Source organism: Cotesia typhae, unplaced genomic scaffold (assembly GCF_013202065.1).
Source record: "Cotesia typhae breed Kobodo isofemale line unplaced genomic scaffold, CoteBio_Ctyphae scaffold_91, whole genome shotgun sequence".
Lineage (NCBI taxonomy): Eukaryota > Metazoa > Arthropoda > Insecta > Hymenoptera > Braconidae > Cotesia > Cotesia typhae.
The window spans coordinates 1,288,818-1,305,359 of NW_027423781.1; the positions used below are offsets into that span (position 1 = coordinate 1,288,818).

General features: G+C 29.8%; 3 protein-coding genes across 6 annotated transcripts; 1 reads left to right on the top strand and 2 right to left on the bottom strand.

Annotated features, from left to right (window-relative positions):
• The first annotated feature begins 10 nt into the window (after positions 1–10).
• Positions 11–15,315, top strand: LOC141537508 (rhotekin). 4 transcript variants are annotated; one of them, XM_074258534.1, is made up of 7 exons: positions 11–168; positions 12,248–12,435; positions 12,492–12,701; positions 12,879–13,058; positions 13,162–13,256; positions 14,472–14,954; positions 15,070–15,315. In XM_074258534.1, exons 1-7 carry the CDS (start codon positions 28–30, stop codon positions 15,264–15,266), a joined length of 1,494 nt encoding a protein of 497 aa, XP_074114635.1. In that variant the 5' UTR covers positions 11–27; the 3' UTR covers positions 15,267–15,315. The 4 variants fall into 4 exon arrangements, with proteins under 4 accessions (XP_074114635.1, XP_074114632.1, XP_074114633.1 ...); XM_074258531.1 differs by lacking the exon at positions 11–168 and adding an exon at positions 2,319–2,585; XM_074258532.1 differs by lacking the exon at positions 11–168 and adding an exon at positions 7,203–8,165.
• Positions 13,462–14,459, bottom strand: LOC141537644 (uncharacterized). Its single transcript, XM_074258765.1, has 3 exons — positions 13,952–14,459; positions 13,580–13,724; positions 13,462–13,511 (listed from the first exon to the last, which is right to left on the bottom strand). Exons 1-3 carry the CDS (start codon positions 14,264–14,266, stop codon positions 13,462–13,464), a joined length of 510 nt encoding a protein of 169 aa, XP_074114866.1. The 5' UTR covers positions 14,267–14,459.
• A 513-nt stretch (positions 15,316–15,828) lies between the features above and the next one.
• Positions 15,829–16,486, bottom strand: LOC141537509 (putative HIG1 domain family member 2B). Its single transcript, XM_074258536.1, has 2 exons — positions 16,293–16,486; positions 15,829–16,210 (listed from the first exon to the last, which is right to left on the bottom strand). The coding sequence occupies exons 1-2, from the start codon at positions 16,411–16,413 to the stop codon at positions 15,924–15,926; spliced, it is 408 nt and encodes a 135-aa protein (XP_074114637.1). The 5' UTR covers positions 16,414–16,486; the 3' UTR covers positions 15,829–15,923.
• Between the last annotated feature and the right edge of the window lie 56 nt (positions 16,487–16,542).

Here is a 16,542-nt window from a genome sequence, read left to right on the forward strand (position 1 = left end):
ACAACTATAACTGACAGTTTGATCAAAATGGCGCCGCGGAGAAAAAGCTTGAGACTGCTGGCCCAGGATATCAAGGAAAATAACAGAGAAAATAATTATTTAAGGTGTTTAAGTGATTATCAATCTAAAGTTAGGCGCAGGGAGACTTTAAGGACTAAAATAAAAGCCGTGAGTTTTTTTTTATTTTTAAAATTACGACTTATAAAATTTTTGACGCTCACTTTTATAATTTTTTTGTTATAAATTAAATATTTATTCATTTAATTTATTTTTCTTTACTATAATTTTTATTTTTAATTGTAGAATTATTTATTTTTGTGGTTTTATTTTTAAAGAAGTTAAAATTGGAGTTTTTAAGTTATTTTGTTTCAATTGAAGATGCTAACGGGATTATTTTTACGCCGGGTATAGTGCTTCGAGTTCACGCAGAGTGTCTCTGTTGTTAGCCAGTCAAACCAGGTGTTTACTATTTCATTGGCATAAAATTATAATAATACTAAAGTTAGCCCACGTTTTTTTTTTTAATTGTTAAATTTTAAATAAATCATAATTATGAAAATTAATTTAGCAGATAATTTTAATAATTTCAAGAGTTTCATAACAAATAACTTAATTTTCATAAAATGACACTGAAATTAAGAGACCGGCATTTTTCGAAATTTTTAAAATAAAAAAAAAAAAAAAAAAAACTCCGCGAAATTTTCAATTTTTTTGTAAAAACCTCTGCCAAAAATCCAATTTTCATTTTTTTTTCTTCCGTTCAAGACCTAATTTGAAGTCTCATTTAGAGCACATATTTTTTTTTTTTTTCAGTAATCCCTTATTAAGGATGTATCTTCAAGATAGTAATAAGTTTCAATAAAATATATAATTTTTTCTATTAAAAAAAAATTTTTGAAAATAGACCATTTTTTCCCAGAGGAAACCCATGTAACCCCTTAAACAAATACTTCTAAAATTCAATTGTATTATGATAATAAATTAATGATAAGAGATATCAAAAAATTGACAAGGGCCATTTTTTATAGAGGATAAAATTCCCTACAAAAAAATTTAAATTACAAATTCTACAACAAATAAAACGACGACTACAATTGATACAATCATAATAATAAATGGAGATAAAAGTGCATACCATTCCCTTTATAAACAAAAGTGTACCAATTCGGGTGTCCCCCCACGTGTCCTCGGTCCCTCTCTGACAAAGTAGTCTTTCACTAGCCCTCCTGGCCTGTTGCCCTCCTCTCTCGACTCTCCACTCGTATCACTTTTTACTCGTATCGTGTCTTGGACTTGCAAGTATAAAGTATATAGTAACGAGTAACGAGTAATGTTACGAGTACCGAGTTAGCTCTCAAACCGTTCGTCATTATCAGTGAGTAGTGAGTTTTCCTTATCCTCTTTACTCGATAAAAATATTTTATTACTCACTCTTCTTATTACCCCAAAAGTTAGCCGGTAAAAAGTTTCGATTTCCGATTAAATAAAATTAGTGGGTTTAATTTAAAAATTTATTCGCACGTGAATTTTAATTGGGTGAATTTTTACTGGTTAAACTTTGGATCAGTTGCTCTTGATTTTTGATTTACTGATTTTATTAGTGGGACAAAACTAGGAACTGGAAATTAGTGTCGCGGAATTTAAATTACAGAGTAAGAAGTAAGAAGTAAAGAGCCGATATCCGCCAAGGTAGTACCGATTGCAAAAGAAAGTCTTTTCAACGCGATGATTAGTATTCAGAGTTTAACTAGGTTAACAGGGTTATTTTTTTAGTTTTTAGATCGATCAGAATTTTTTTTTTTTTTTTCATCCGGACGCGTATGATTTTTTTTAATAAATCAGAGTATCAATTTATCAGGGCAGAGGAAAAAAAAGAGCATTTAATTTATTTTTTTACACTGATAGAAGGATTTGTTTATATTTAATTAGCTTCATAAACTGTTAATAAATATTTTTTAACTATAAATGTACTTTTCTCCCAAATAAATATTTATTGACTGTTCAAAAAAAATTTAGTTTATTAAAATTAAATAATTGTCTCTAAATAAATTAAATTATTAATAGTTAATAAATCCTTTTATCAGTGTATTAAAAAATTAAATTTGATAAGTAAAAAATATTTTCTTCAAGAAAATTAAATTAAATTAAATTTTTATTTGATAGAGTTAAAAAAAAGGATTAAAATCGTTCCATAATCACGTGTGGCAAAAAAATAAGAATAATAATTATGTATGAATAAATATGAATTTTTATCGAGTATTTATTGTGAAAACTATCAATTAAATATAATAAATAACAAAATACGAAATAGTGGGACAAAAGTGAATGTGAAAATGTACAAGATACGTCTGTACGTGGTATCTGAAGAAGAGTCTGAGGATAATAATAATAACAATAAAAATAACGAGGATGATGACGATAATGTAATCCCTATTATGCAACGAAAAAATTCACGTCGGGCGACGACAGGTGCCATACGCGTAAATGTTATCTCGAAAAACCGCAAATCAAAAAAACTCAAACTCAAAGACGACCAGGGAGTCAGTATCGATGTGAAACACAAAAATAAGCTCAATGGTTACAAGGTAACTTTTTTAAGAGTCATTTACACCACGTATACCAATAAATGTTTTCAATATTTAAATTTATTATTCTGCTAAGTCCAAAAAATAAAACGAGTTCAATTTCAAAAAGTTTATCCCCTACCGTAGTAGCCCATGACCTTAGTAGTTTATGCGACTTTAAAAAACAAAAAAAAAAATTAAATTTAGAACTTTGATTTAAAAAAATTTTTTATACGACCAATATCAAAAATTTGACGATAATTATTAATAGTTATTTTAAAATAAAGGCGAAAATTCCGGCTTTAACAATGACTGTGACTTTCCTCGCTATTGTTAATACAATACCGGTTACCACTCCCAGCTTGAACAAATATTTAATTTATTTTACAATTAGATAAAAGTTTAATAATTTATTTGAACGGCTGTTAATTATGAAATGAAGAGGTTACACTCAAGGTGAATCTTGCGACACGAAATGTCACGTAAACATGAAAATTCATTTTTAATCTATCGATAGCTTTACTTTTAGATTTAGCAACTTTACTTTCATATTCATAATAAATTCCAATGATAATTATTAATTACACATTCGACCACCTGTGTTCTACATTTTTATATCTACTTTATTTCAAACAATTGAGTCACTAACACACTCCCGACCTTCATTGGATTATTGCTCAACTCTCCTCCCGACATAATCTTAGCCCAATTTTTTTATCATTTTTTTTGTTGTAATTTTGAAATTTACCTTCAAAAATTTACCAAAATGTTTCAATATTTTTCTAAAACTTAACAATAGCTTTCTTGGAAAGGAATTTTATAATTGGATGATAATAAAATAAATTTAAAGAACAATTGGCATTAAATTGCACCGAGTTTGAATAAATTTCCATTGAACGATTATAAAAAATCGATATTATTCAATAAAAAATAAAAAGTTCATTGACACTCGAAGAATCGGTCCAAAAGAATTTATTAAAAGAAAATAAACAGGTGTGCTGAGTGATTAATAGCACATTCTTAACGATCATAAGGTGAAAGTAACGACAAAAACTAAATTTATATTTATAAAATAATTTCTCAAATAAAATAGACTAGCGATTTTATAAATCGTAACCGCAACAGGTCCTTCCAAATCGACTGACAGTTTCACTTTCAAGACAAAACCGGTCGCGATGCTTTCTTAAGCCTCGGGATCTTCCAGCCAGACGGTCTGCCTCCTAACCGGTACAATTCACAATCATAAAGATTGATACAAAGTTATATATATTTTAAATGCTAACAATAATGCATTATTAAACCGTTACTGCTATTACGTGTTTGTTTTGATTTACGCGGAAAGATTATTAAATTTGAATAATCTATTAATTATTTATTTATTATCTAATGTTTGTTTTTGTTATGAGCTTGCTATAAGTATTCTATTTGACCGTTGTATAACAGTTTATACTGATAAGGCGGACCCTGACCGGAAGTTATGAGGAAAATAGAAAAATTTTTTTTATCAAATAATTAATCTGTAACAGTTTTATTTTTTTCGTACCTAAAACAATTTTAAATTTATCTTTAACATTGTTGAATAATATTTTTTGAATAGTTTAAATTTACAATTTTTTTATATCATAATAATAATAATAATAAGTTAATAATCAAATTTTTTTGTTAAATAAAATTAAAAAATTGTCAATTGACTGCTAATTTTAATTTCATAAAAAATAATAAATTTATTTTTTTTAATGTTTATAATTGTTACTATTTTCACGTACATTTGTATAAATAATAATAATAATAATAATAACATCGGTGTTAGCGTCCCTAATACCAAAAGTAAATTAATTAGAAAGTTAAAAAAATTAAAGAGACGAAATGAGTGTGCAAAATAAATAATAAGTGTATTAATAGGTCAGGCATATCTAATCAGTAATTACTTTAAAAATAGAGATATTAAAGGGTGATTAGTAGTAAGTCGGGCGGTCAATGGCTCGTGAAAAGTCATACACATCCACGAGGATTTTATTTCCTTAGATTAACAAACTGCTTTCTGGGTTAAAGTTGTTTCCCGTGAGCAAACACTGCATTAGCTACCGTTTGCTGATTAACAACTCGATTATTGCTTATACACTCGTAAAAATAGTTAAAATGAGATAAAGTTACATTGCCGACTTAAGTAGGTTTACGAGAGGACATTAACCGTTATCTTGAGGAGCTTTTGCGCCTCTGCTGTTTGCTCACTTTTTCGAGGTTCCGATAAAAGTTATTGAATTAAACAATCTCATTACAGGGCATTATCAATATAAATAGGAAAATATTTCATTGACTGAAGTTATAGAAACTCGTTTATTGAAAATACTTTTACTGGCGTTAATTTAAATCGAAAGTTGAACTCTAGTACCAGCTAAGTACTTATTAAGTGCTTATACTTGTACTTGTTCCGTACTTGTATCGAGACTTGGTTTAATGTCACTTTATAAATTTCATTTCCCCTTTCCGAGCCCTGATTCCAGAGTTGTTGTTTAAGTTTCCAGTTAATTATGTTAGTTTTAGAATTTTCGAGCGTAATTTCCGAGAAGATTTTGATACTGAGTTATTTTAGGCTCCATTTTATGGAAATTTACTAGTTTGCATTTAAATTATCGATCATTGACTGTGATTAATTTTTCTTAATAATATAGATTAATTTAAAATTTTAAAGATCTACAAGAATTAAAATAATCAGAAAAATATCTCTAGGTTATAAGCGACAAGTGAATGAAAAAAAAATTATGTAACATAACAACTTGAGTAATTTCAATTTAATTGAGTAAAAGTATCAATAAAGAGAAACTCAATGTTCAATGACATTGACTTGATTGAAGTTATATTTATGTATCATTTTAATTCAAAAATTTGCATCTGTAAATTTTCTTGTACCATTCGGAACTTTCTTGACTTCCAATCGGTAACTAGCTCACCTACGTTACCTATTGCGCCTATACAAATTTATAAATTCGCAGAGTCGATAAATAAATCTGAATCTACCCTGATAGCCACCTTACCTATAACTTACTGTCAATCTACGTCCGCAATTTGAAGCAAACTTGACGGAAAGAGTTGGCAAAGAGAGCGATTACCTATTAGTTACCTATAACTTACTCTGCAAATAGACGCCAAAACTTGCTGTACAAGTAATCCCTTCAAATTGTAGTAAAGTTGAAAGGAAATTTAACTACAAGTTTGATTGTTAACTTGTATTCAAGTTGCGGCCGTAGATTTCCGTCAATTTGCTTACAACTGTTGTTGAGAGAAGAATTACCGCCAACTTGATGTATAAATTAACCGTAACTGCTGGAAGTCAACACTTACTGAGAAAGCGCTGGCTATCAGGGTAAATTTATTGCACGGAAAATGCAGAAATAAAAAAAATACCACAAGGTCTCATTTATTCTTGCGCTAGACAGTACGACTGCGTAATTACCCCAGAGCGTGTTAGAATAAAAATCTCTTTAAAGTACCAGACGCCTCTTGAGACACGCTTTTAAATCTTTAACACGTTTTTACATAAACACCTACCTCGGCTGCTAACGATTACGTCTCTTTTTTTTTTTTCCTAACGCCTCTTAATTTTTCAATATCTCTTGCATTTGTCTTGCCAATAATTAATTATTAAATAATTAATAAGACTTATAATATATTTTATTAGACATTAGGAAATATTTTAATCCTGTAGGCTGAACACTGCCAGATAAAACATTAACTTTATTTCGACTTTCTAGAGTATAAACTCGCATGTTACAGAATACGCCCACGTCATTGATAAAATTTTATTTTTTTTTTCCGTTTTATAATACTTGAGTAATGAATTATCCACTCTAATTTTCTGATAGCCGCTACAATCGCGGTTTCCGGTATAATTATCCTGTAAGAAGGGGCACTGACAGAAGATGAGCACCCTTGGGATATCCTGTTTTGGGGGATAACATCCTGTCAACTGATCGTATTACCAAAAAGGATCTTCCGCTTTATTAATCTCACTCTCTTGTTAAAAATAGTTATTTTTATTTTTAATTTGATGTTTATAATATTTCTAGCAATGTATTTTTGCTATATTTTATATATTTTATATATATATTGCAAAAAAAAATGAGGAAAAAAAATTGACATGTAAAAATTAAAAAAAATTAAAAATGCAATTTTTTGCAGAAAAAAAATTTTTTTCTTCTTAAAGAAAATAACAAAATTGTCAACTGCTAACTTTAATTTCATTAAAATTGATATTTATGTCAAAATTTTAAAAAAATTTCTATGCAAAATAAATTAAAAAATTTCTTAACACAATTCGTTATCTTCAATAATTTCTCACCACAAAAAAAAAAAAAAAAAACTAATCCTTCGTGTGTATATCAACCGAGTAGATCGCACGTGCTGCATAATAACAACAATGCATCCAACATAAAAATTTATTCATTCCACTTATGTATAATTCAATTCATTCTCATTTTTCCTTTGGCTCGTTCGTTCCCTATGGGTTTGAACCCGACCCTGAAAAGGTTCCCCTTCTCCAGCTGTTCATAATAGGGATGGGGATGGGAATCGTTCCGCGACATTACTGATGTTTGGTGTTAGTAGCAATAGCCTTGTCTTACCCGAAACTTGCAGAGCAAAACAAAAAGTTTCATTTTCCTGCAACTCTGCGAATAATCACAGTGGTGTGAATTAAACTTGATAAGTGAAAACAGTTTAAAAATTCCCATGAGTCATCTTCTTTTAAAAGATTCTAAAAACCACCAGTGTCTTTTCTGTCTGGTGTCTTGAATTTTTTTTTTTTTTTTTTTTTTTTTTTTTTACTTACAATTTAATAAAACTTTAATTGTCTGAAAATCTAATAAAGAAAAATAATAATTACAAAAACAAACCCGCGATATAATAAAGATGATATATTAAATGTATCTAATTCTATAAATAAATAATGCGGTGTAGGAGAATAAAATAAAACGGGAGGAGAATAAGAAAGGGAAAGGGAAAAGACTTGTACCAAGTGAGTTTAGTTTAGTTTAGTTAGCCAATGCTTACTTGCATTAAAACTTTTAAGAGCTCGCGGGAAGAGCAAGCGCCATTTTTACGCATTTTCTGTTAATTATTTAAAATTAAAATTTTATTTTATTTAATTGCAAACATAATCCTCAAAGTTATTGTCAGCTCGCGGGCAGAATTATTGTGCGGCGAGTACACGGTTAAGAAAGAAACAAGTCCCGGTGGAGAGGGGGACGTGACGTCATCTCTAATTTACCTTGTCGAGAATCGAGAGAATGAAATGAAAGACTGAGCAGTTCAGTTCTGGGACGTAGACATAAAGATTTAAATCTTTTTTGTATGTTGTGTCGGTGATTAAATAATGTGACGATCTACTCAGGTTGTTTTGTTGAGTTTAGTTCTCTGTTTGTGGAAATGGAGTCGTGTTTTCCCCCCTTGAAATCTTTGAGTCTAAGAGACTCCAAAAAGTGCAAGAAGAGACTCAGTGATAACTCTTTTGGGAATAAATCCGAGAATCAGAATCAGGACAAATTTCAGGTCTTGCAAGATTTGGATTTGTATTACATAAGGCAAATTGCTCATAATTTAAAGGTAAATTTTTTGGAGACGTTTGAGTTTATTTGAACTCATTTTTGCACTTTTAATTCTTACTAAATTTTTTTGTATGGATTAAAAAAAATTTTTTTGAATTTTTACTGGAAAGAAAAATTTTTAGAACTTTTATTTATAAAAAAAAAATTCTAGCTGATAGAAGGATTTGTTTATATTTAGTAAGCTTTATTAATTGTTAATAGTAAGCTCATCCCGATGTTACACTCATCAAGAGCTTTCATTTGAGTACCCACTTGCATTTTTGATATATTTTTCATATATACATATATATAATATATATAAATATATGAAAAATTGATGTGGGTACTCAAATGAAAGGTCTCAATGAGTGTAAAGTCATGGTGAGCTAAAAAAAACCGATTTTATCATATGACTATCCTGGATAAAAAATTTTTCTTATTCTCAATAATATAGACTATAAAATAATTTTTAATTTTAATTTTAACCAAAAAATCTTATCCAAACTTCCGATGATATTCATTGACTAAAATATTTAAATGTTGTTAATTAAAAAATTATCATAACAAGATAAAAAAACTCATATTATTAAAAATAGCAATTACGTTGTCTAATAAATAACTTTTATCACCACTGACGACAATACTATAATCAATAGCCTTAACATAAATAACAAAGATAAATAAGAACTAAGAAAGAAATAATAAAAAATCTAGATTAATGATAATTAATAATATAAGATACTACAATATATATTAATATTAATGATAGAATATTCAAACGTGGGACATGACAAGCTATTGTTGATTGTGACTCACAATTAGTGGGACATTGGATTAATTGCCCGTATGTTTTACACTTGTATGTACCTAATTACAGGGAAAATAATACTATAATTATATATTTATATTTTACTTAAGCATCAGTATGTTATTTTAATTTAATAGTTTTTTTTATAAGTAAGAGTGATCATTTTATAATTTATTTTAATTGTTATTGCCAATAGAAATTTCATTACCAAGGTCATAGAAAAATAATGATAAATAAAAAGCGATTGTTTAACTAAATTAACATTCAACGCGTGATCTATCAAGTCAAAAGCCATCAAACTTTATTAGTCACTGCAATAAAAATAATCTCTTACTTTCACAAAACTAACTTTTAAGTTTAAATATTTTTTTTTATCAAAGATTTTTATTTTAAATTTAAATTACCACCCACACACTGATGGAAGGAACTATTAACGATATTTAATTTAATTTATAGATTTTTCGATAAATTTCCTTTTTTAAAAATTATTCCAGATTTAAGTAAAATACATCTTAAATTTATTTTCGCCAAAGCATTATTGCAAAAGAGGATTGTTCAACATTTGAATACGATTACGAGTGTAGTGTAGTTTAATTAGCCTTTGGGTAAACTTAAAGTTTGCTCAGGTTATTTACCGACACGTAAACGTTTAATCCTTCAACGAGTGAACCGAGTGTTATGTTGTAAGTGGTAGTGTATAACACAGATGATAATACATAATACATAACATAATATAATACATGTGGCCACGCATCCCGTTACGTAATTATATTTAATGCACGACCATACCTCACCTTCAACTAAAAAGTCAAGCCGTACCTTTCCATCTTCCATCCCATCCAATCTTATTCTTTCTTTGCTTAGCTTAATATTACGTTATCAAGTTTTAACCCGCTAAAAACTTGCCTTTCTATTTTCGTATGTGTAATTTTGTATATTAATTTTATTTAATTCATATATCTTTCGCACATACGCTATATTTGGACAGGACAGACGTGTGTCATCGGACTAAAAATCCAAGTGGTAGTCGTAGGCGGAAAAAATATATTTTGTTTGTTGATAAAACATATATCTTTTAGTCGTTTTACATGTATAATAGACATATAAATTAGTGAATCTCTTTTTGGGTCAACAGGAAGATTATTTCGGACGAGGGCACACGACCAAACCTCATCTATATATAATGAACCACTCCTCGAGCTTCACTTCCCAGTAATCTAGTTTTTACTTGAATTATATCTTTATTTAAATTTTTGTTTCTATTTATTATCTATTTCTTCCTTCGTTTTATTTTTTTTTAATTAATTAACTTATTGTCATTTTTTATTGACACAAAAAAATTTTTTTAATTAATTAACTGATATTGTCTTCAAATAAATTAAATTATTAATAGTTAATAAATCTTTCTATCAGTGTATATCTTTTGATACGTTGATTCTATGACGAGATATAAATTTTAAAAGTATAAAAAAATTTTTCTAATGAATATAAATGTAAAAGATTTATCTCGTGTTACAAAAGCAATTGAATCTCGATTTAAATTTATTACAGATTCAAGTGCAGTTGATTCTCATGATCGATCGTACGTAAATTGAAGCTCAATTATATCTCCCTCGGTACTAATAATATCGCTGACGGCTGGTAAATTTACAACTACAAACACTTATTATAACAAATAAAAAAAAAAAGTGTCGCAGTATATCTTGTAGATTGATTAAAGCTGATTATCTTCGGTCATCGTGGGTCAAGTGTGTCTTAACCTCTCCTCTTTTTTATAAATAAACTCTTTAATTACTTTCAAAGATTTTTTTATCCTCGAATTATTTTACTTGAGCTGTTAATTTAACAGAGTAAGGTCATTTGAGATATAAATAATTTTTTCTCGCGATAGAGCTTCCATGGAGAACACGACCTACGTTACTTGCCGTGATATTATATGAGTAAGCGCAGAATCGTTATTGTGTTTACGCGGATTAAGACCTGAGTGGGGGATTAGGGATCGATATTCGCTGTCTACAACCCCTGTCGCCGGTTACTCCTCAGTTAGACACCCTCTAGGTATATCACACGCCTTAAAAATTTTTTATTGATAAAATTTTGAGTGATAAAAAATTACGCGGTGATAAAAATTAAATATGACACCGGTGTTGATTGTTTCGAGGCCTCATAAGGTATTTATTTAATATTTAAATTTAATCGATAATAAAATTTAATAAATATTTTTTAATATTATTTATATAACAAGTGGTTGAGATTATGAAAACATAAATAGAGAAGGGAATAGCATAAACCGGGAATTGGCTGACAGCCATCAACAAAATTAACCGCGTGTGTTTAAACTTTCTTCTCTTACTTCAGAGACAAAAATAGTAACCTACTAAATTGTTTTTCTCAAATAAAAAATTATTATTTAATTTTTTCGCGGCTTTCAGATATTAAATACAAGATAGCCTTTTTGTTAATCTGAAGGAGTCAGAGAGGCTGCTGCTGATGCTCGCGGGTATTTCGCGGCCACACAAGTTATGGTTAATATTAAGAACGAGTCTTCATCTTCATCTTAATCTCCGGCGTATTATACTTATACACAATATTCTTGTTCTTGTTCTCGGTCTCGGTCTCAAACTTGTTGGCAAATAAAAATTACGGGTGTATAGAATTAATAAAAAAACTAAACTCAACCCTCGACACAAAGTTTATTTTATGTTCTCAAGTGTAATACCGGCTTAGCATAGATTTACAATTTTTATCGCTGATAAACCTCATTTTTTTTTTATCTAATAACAAAATTATTAAACCTTGTACTTAAATTGTTTAAATTTTATTAAAAATAAGTGAAACGTCGGAATTTAAAAAATTGTTTTGAATGGTTGCTAGTAATTTATACTACTATTATTATTAATAATTACTCAAGTTTAAAATTCACAATACAAGTCAGGATGTAGGAGTAAAGAATTTAAATGTCGTTTGAAAGCATGAATAGCAAATAAAATAAAAGGCAACAAAGTAAAAGCCGAAACTAAAAAAAAAAAAAAAAAAAAAAACAACTTGAACTGAAACGTAGGACGTATTAACGATGCAATTAATCAGTAAAGACTTTGTCGTGCAGGTGTACAATTGAAATAACGAATAAGGCTGCTCCACCAGTTAATTCATTTAACTTATGTTACAAGAACAGCAATAATAGATTGCGCAATATTCTAAAGACCAGACTCGTTTAAAGTCTTGTGGTTTTTAATCTTTGTTCAATTATTGTTATTCACGCGATTTATACAATTATTTATTTGTTGTTGCAGGAATATGATTTAGAGCAAAAAATCGAGGTGGAAATAAAAATGCGCGAAGGCTCGGCGCGACTTTTAGCCGCCGCGAGACACAGAGCCCAGAGTTTGGAAGCAGCACGTGCTCTTCTGACGTCCAATGAACGTATGTCTGCTTATATGGCGGAATTGCAACGACGTAAAAAAGATGTCAACAAAACAAGGTAATTATTTTATTTTTTTTTTATAATCTGAAAAATTTAATTTAAATATTTTTTAGTGTCTCCGGTAGCGCAGCGCGAGTTTCTTTATCGGAACTCCGCGTTCCACTGATGTGGCGCGACTCGGATCATTTCAAGAACCGCGGGGATTACCGTAGATTCGCGGTGTTTTGTTTGGCAAGAGTTGGGACTGAAATACACGACACTGCACTTATTTGTCCAGTTGATCGCGCCCAAACTGACATTACTTTTCCCGACGTGTTGCTTTTGTGAGTATTTTATATTTACAAATACAAATATAAAAAAAAGGCCTTAAAATTTCAATCATTAAGCTTTAGGAATTGAAAAAGTCGATTTGTTAATTATTTTTTTTGAAAATAAGAATTTTTATAATCATATTGCATATCCTGAACATCGAAGAATAATTGATTTTTTTTTTTTTTTAGCAATAACGTGCCTGCAGACTTTGAATTGACTCTCGAAATCTACAGCCATATTTTGCAAGAAGATTTAAGCATTGCGAGCACTCCTCGTCGTATTAAACGGACTATTCATTCCTCGATTTCTAAAACTGTTGGGAAAAAACTTGCCGCTTCGTTGAAAGATGAATTAAATTCTGGTAAATTGTAAGTGAAAGATTTTTAATCATTACTATTATTATTTATTTATTCATTAATCTATCATGAAGTTGACATAAAGCAGCAAAAATAATCAATTTAATTTTTTTAGGGGACCACAATTTGAATTGATGGCGTCTGCTAAATTAACTGTAGACGATACTGAAGAAAATATCCACACTCATGATTTAATAATCAATAATTTGGGTAAGTTAATTTATATTTCTTATGAGTGCAATTGAAACATTTTCAGGCAATGTATTGGCAGAAAATCCTCTGTCTCCCCGGGGAAGTATAAAAGAAAAAAATTTATTATTTTTATTTAACCTTGGGTTTTTCACTTTATTAATATCGGAAATAGAATATCCATTACACAAATCATGATTTGAACAAAATATCATATCATTGAAATTTACTCAACTTCCTCTGGTTGATGGTTTAGCGCTTCACTTTCAAAATACGCTACAATAATTAAATTAGTGGTTTGAGCATTTGTCTAGTGATAGTACGATAGTATGAAAGAAATTTACAATTTCCATAAATCGAAAGCAAACCATACGAGTAACCAGCCATTGTAAAGCCCTTTATTTCCGTCAGAACAACTGTTTCGTACAAATCATAGAGTTGTTGTTGAGATGACTTCGTCATACCGCACTGTTCATTTTCTGGTGTATCCTTAATTTTTCAAAAAAAGAAATTATCATCTACGATCATTAATTTTTTATCTGTAATTTATTGATCTATGATTTATGATTTCTGGTTTACAATTCAATAACCTATGGCATATGATTTATGATCTATGTTCTATGACATATGATCTATTATTTACTATCGATGTTTTATAACTTATGGTATATGATCTATAATCAATGATTTATAATTAATCAGAATCCAAAAATTACCTTTAAAGTGGCTATCATGACATCAAGAAGACTCTCATCTCTTTGATCTAATTGCCCAGGAATAAATAGATGATATATTTGCCTCAAAATATCTTGAAGATCTCCAAATCTATGAGAAGTCATAACAGTACTGAAGTCCGAAATAGTGTATAGATTGAATTTACTTTTCTGATGAACATAGTACTGGTAGTCTTTATACAATTCATCGATTCTGGTAATATACTCAATAAGTTTTCTCATGAGATTCGCGAACTTCATCGCCCTAGGAACGTTAGTCAGCACCGCGGTCATCAGTTTGTCCATCCTAACGTTCATGGTGTTCGTTAGCTCATCGATTTTCTCTGATAGTTGATTTACTTTCTCAAGTGTCGGATCAACTTTTTTCTTGAACAGATTTCCTGAAGTCAAGTCATGTCGACCGGTTACCCCTTATTATTAATTAATTAATATTATTAAAATTTATTTAATAACATAATAACAATCTCCTAATAAATTATTAAGAAAAATAAATTAATTACAGAAAACAAACACCACGCATTGCCATTATTCGGTCATTTTTGCTGTCGACTCGCGGCGCAGTTAGACTGCATGACAAAGGATGTCCACACGGGCACAATCAGCATAAATAACAAGAAATGCTGGGCAAGACTGAGGAACTTTACGCTGAATGCCTGGGAATCTCGAAAGCTGGCGGAAGACGAACAGCCTCCAGTCCACAGCGTCCCGATAAACCGCGAGACCGTAATACAGAAGTCTTCGAGCTCGGGGAAGGAGATCAGGGTGAGTAACAACATGGATGGCTGCGAGAAAATTTCCAGTCTAAAGCTCGAGTCGACGGAGGAAGCCCAGAAGTGGCTCAGACACCTCACTGACCACGTTGAGGACCACTTGAGGTGGAAACACGCCGCGGAAAGTGTCCAGCAGGTGCCTTACATCGAGAGCACCAGGAACTCTTTTATCAGCAAGAGGCAAGGCTCTCTTTATGATGAAACTCCGCTTATTGGTAGGTTTTTTTTTTTTTATTTTATTCAGGGTTACAAAATATTTTCATTAAAAAATTTTTATTAAATTTAATAATAATTTACTAAATTATTTTAATAATAATAATTATTTTTCAGAAACTGTGAGAACAGATTATTCAACGCGACCAACAGTACAACAAATATTCGGACTGACCCCTAGCACTAGCTTGAGCAGCTGCAGCAGCAACAGCCCCCCTAGTTTAAGATCCCGTTCTTTGAGCACCAGTGGTACAACAAAACTAAGTGCCAGCACTCTCAAATCCCATTGGCCATTTTCCAATAAAAATAATTAATTATTTTATAGATATACAAATAGATTAAATACTCAAAAGGTCTCCTGCATTTTTTTACTTTTTTTTTTTTTGAGACTGATCCATTTTTACTCGGCTAGTTTAATATAACTTTAAATTAAATTTTACCACTGATAGCCTCTGAGGATAAATTTGATAATTAAAATCAAAAGTATTTTTCCACGACACGAAAAATTAATACCGAATTTATAAGAGAGATTTTTTTTGATAGATAACTATCCTTTATATAACGAATAAGTATTTAAAATGAAAGTATATGCAATCTTACTATTACTATTATTGTTTTGTTTTTTTTTTTTTTTTTTTTTTTTTTGTAGAATTTTCTGTATAAAGAATATTGATTTTATTTGATGTAAACAGAAGTTATATGTTTATATATTATGTATTCAGTGAATATTAATCGCAATAAAATCAGTTTAAATTAAGTTTGAAAAATTTTTTCCTTCCTTAGAAAATATTTATATATTTATTATAAAATAAAAAAATAAGTCTATACCTATCACTGCCATAATTTCAACATTGTCTAAAAATAAAATCTGTAAAATAACTTATAACTAAATTTTATTACATAAGCGAAAATAATTTATACAAATATTAACCAATCTAAAAATACTTGCTAATATACAAAACAAATAAAATTTATTTCTCATTTTTTTTATCATCTTTTTTGCTCTCAACCTCGCTGACCTTTGGCTGTCCAGGATTATCATCAGAAACAGTACCAATTCCAGTGTACTTTTTAGCAAAATTAGCAGTTTCCTCAAAGTGAAACGACAGAGTAGTAGACATAGTACCAAGAAGCGCGACCGCGACCGTGAAACCCTGAGCAGACACCCTAGACCTCATCATGATCTGCTGCATCGCGCTGTTTCCGATTCTCAGATATCCCAGACCAGTTAACAAAGCTATTGTCGTTGCTCCCGCTCCTACTCACAACAATTGTCATTATTGTCTAATCAATTGTTTAACAATTAAACTAATTACTGATAATTTAAGGTTAAATATTACCTAGCGGCACCAGAGGATTGTCGAAAATCTTACGTTTGAATTTTGTTTTAAAATCTTCCTCGTCCATGCTTCCCATGTCAATTCGTAATTGCACCCAATCCACATCCGATGGAGTTTCCATTTTATGGTTTTTTAATTAGTTAATAATTTAATAATAAATATCTACGATATTACTTACTACTAAAAATAAACAACTGATGAATTTTACAACGCACTCTAATTTTTTATCTATCCTAGATGGCGCTCGTTA

Bases quoted from the DNA above. Each gene is read 5' to 3' on its own strand.
- LOC141537508 (XM_074258531.1), top strand. From the start codon at position 2,334: ATGTACAAGATACGTCTGTACGTGGTATCTGAAGAAGAGTCTGAGGAT. The intron at 12,702-12,878 runs GTGAGTATTTTA...TTTTTTTTTTAG, and splicing joins TTTCCCGACGTGTTGCTTTT to CAATAACGTGCCTGCAGACT. The intron at 13,257-14,471 runs GTAAGTTAATTT...AATTAATTACAG, and splicing joins TTTAATAATCAATAATTTGG to AAAACAAACACCACGCATTG.
- LOC141537644 (XM_074258765.1), bottom strand. From the start codon at position 14,266: ATGAACGTTAGGATGGACAAACTGATGACCGCGGTGCTGACTAACGTT. The intron at 13,725-13,951 runs GTAATTTTTGGA...TGAAAAATTAAG, and splicing joins TCATGATAGCCACTTTAAAG to GATACACCAGAAAATGAACA. The intron at 13,512-13,579 runs GTAAATTTCTTT...TAATTATTGTAG, and splicing joins GCTTTCGATTTATGGAAATT to CGTATTTTGAAAGTGAAGCG.
- LOC141537509 (XM_074258536.1), bottom strand. From the start codon at position 16,413: ATGGAAACTCCATCGGATGTGGATTGGGTGCAATTACGAATTGACATG. The intron at 16,211-16,292 runs GTAATATTTAAC...TGTTGTGAGTAG, and splicing joins CAATCCTCTGGTGCCGCTAG to GAGCGGGAGCAACGACAATA.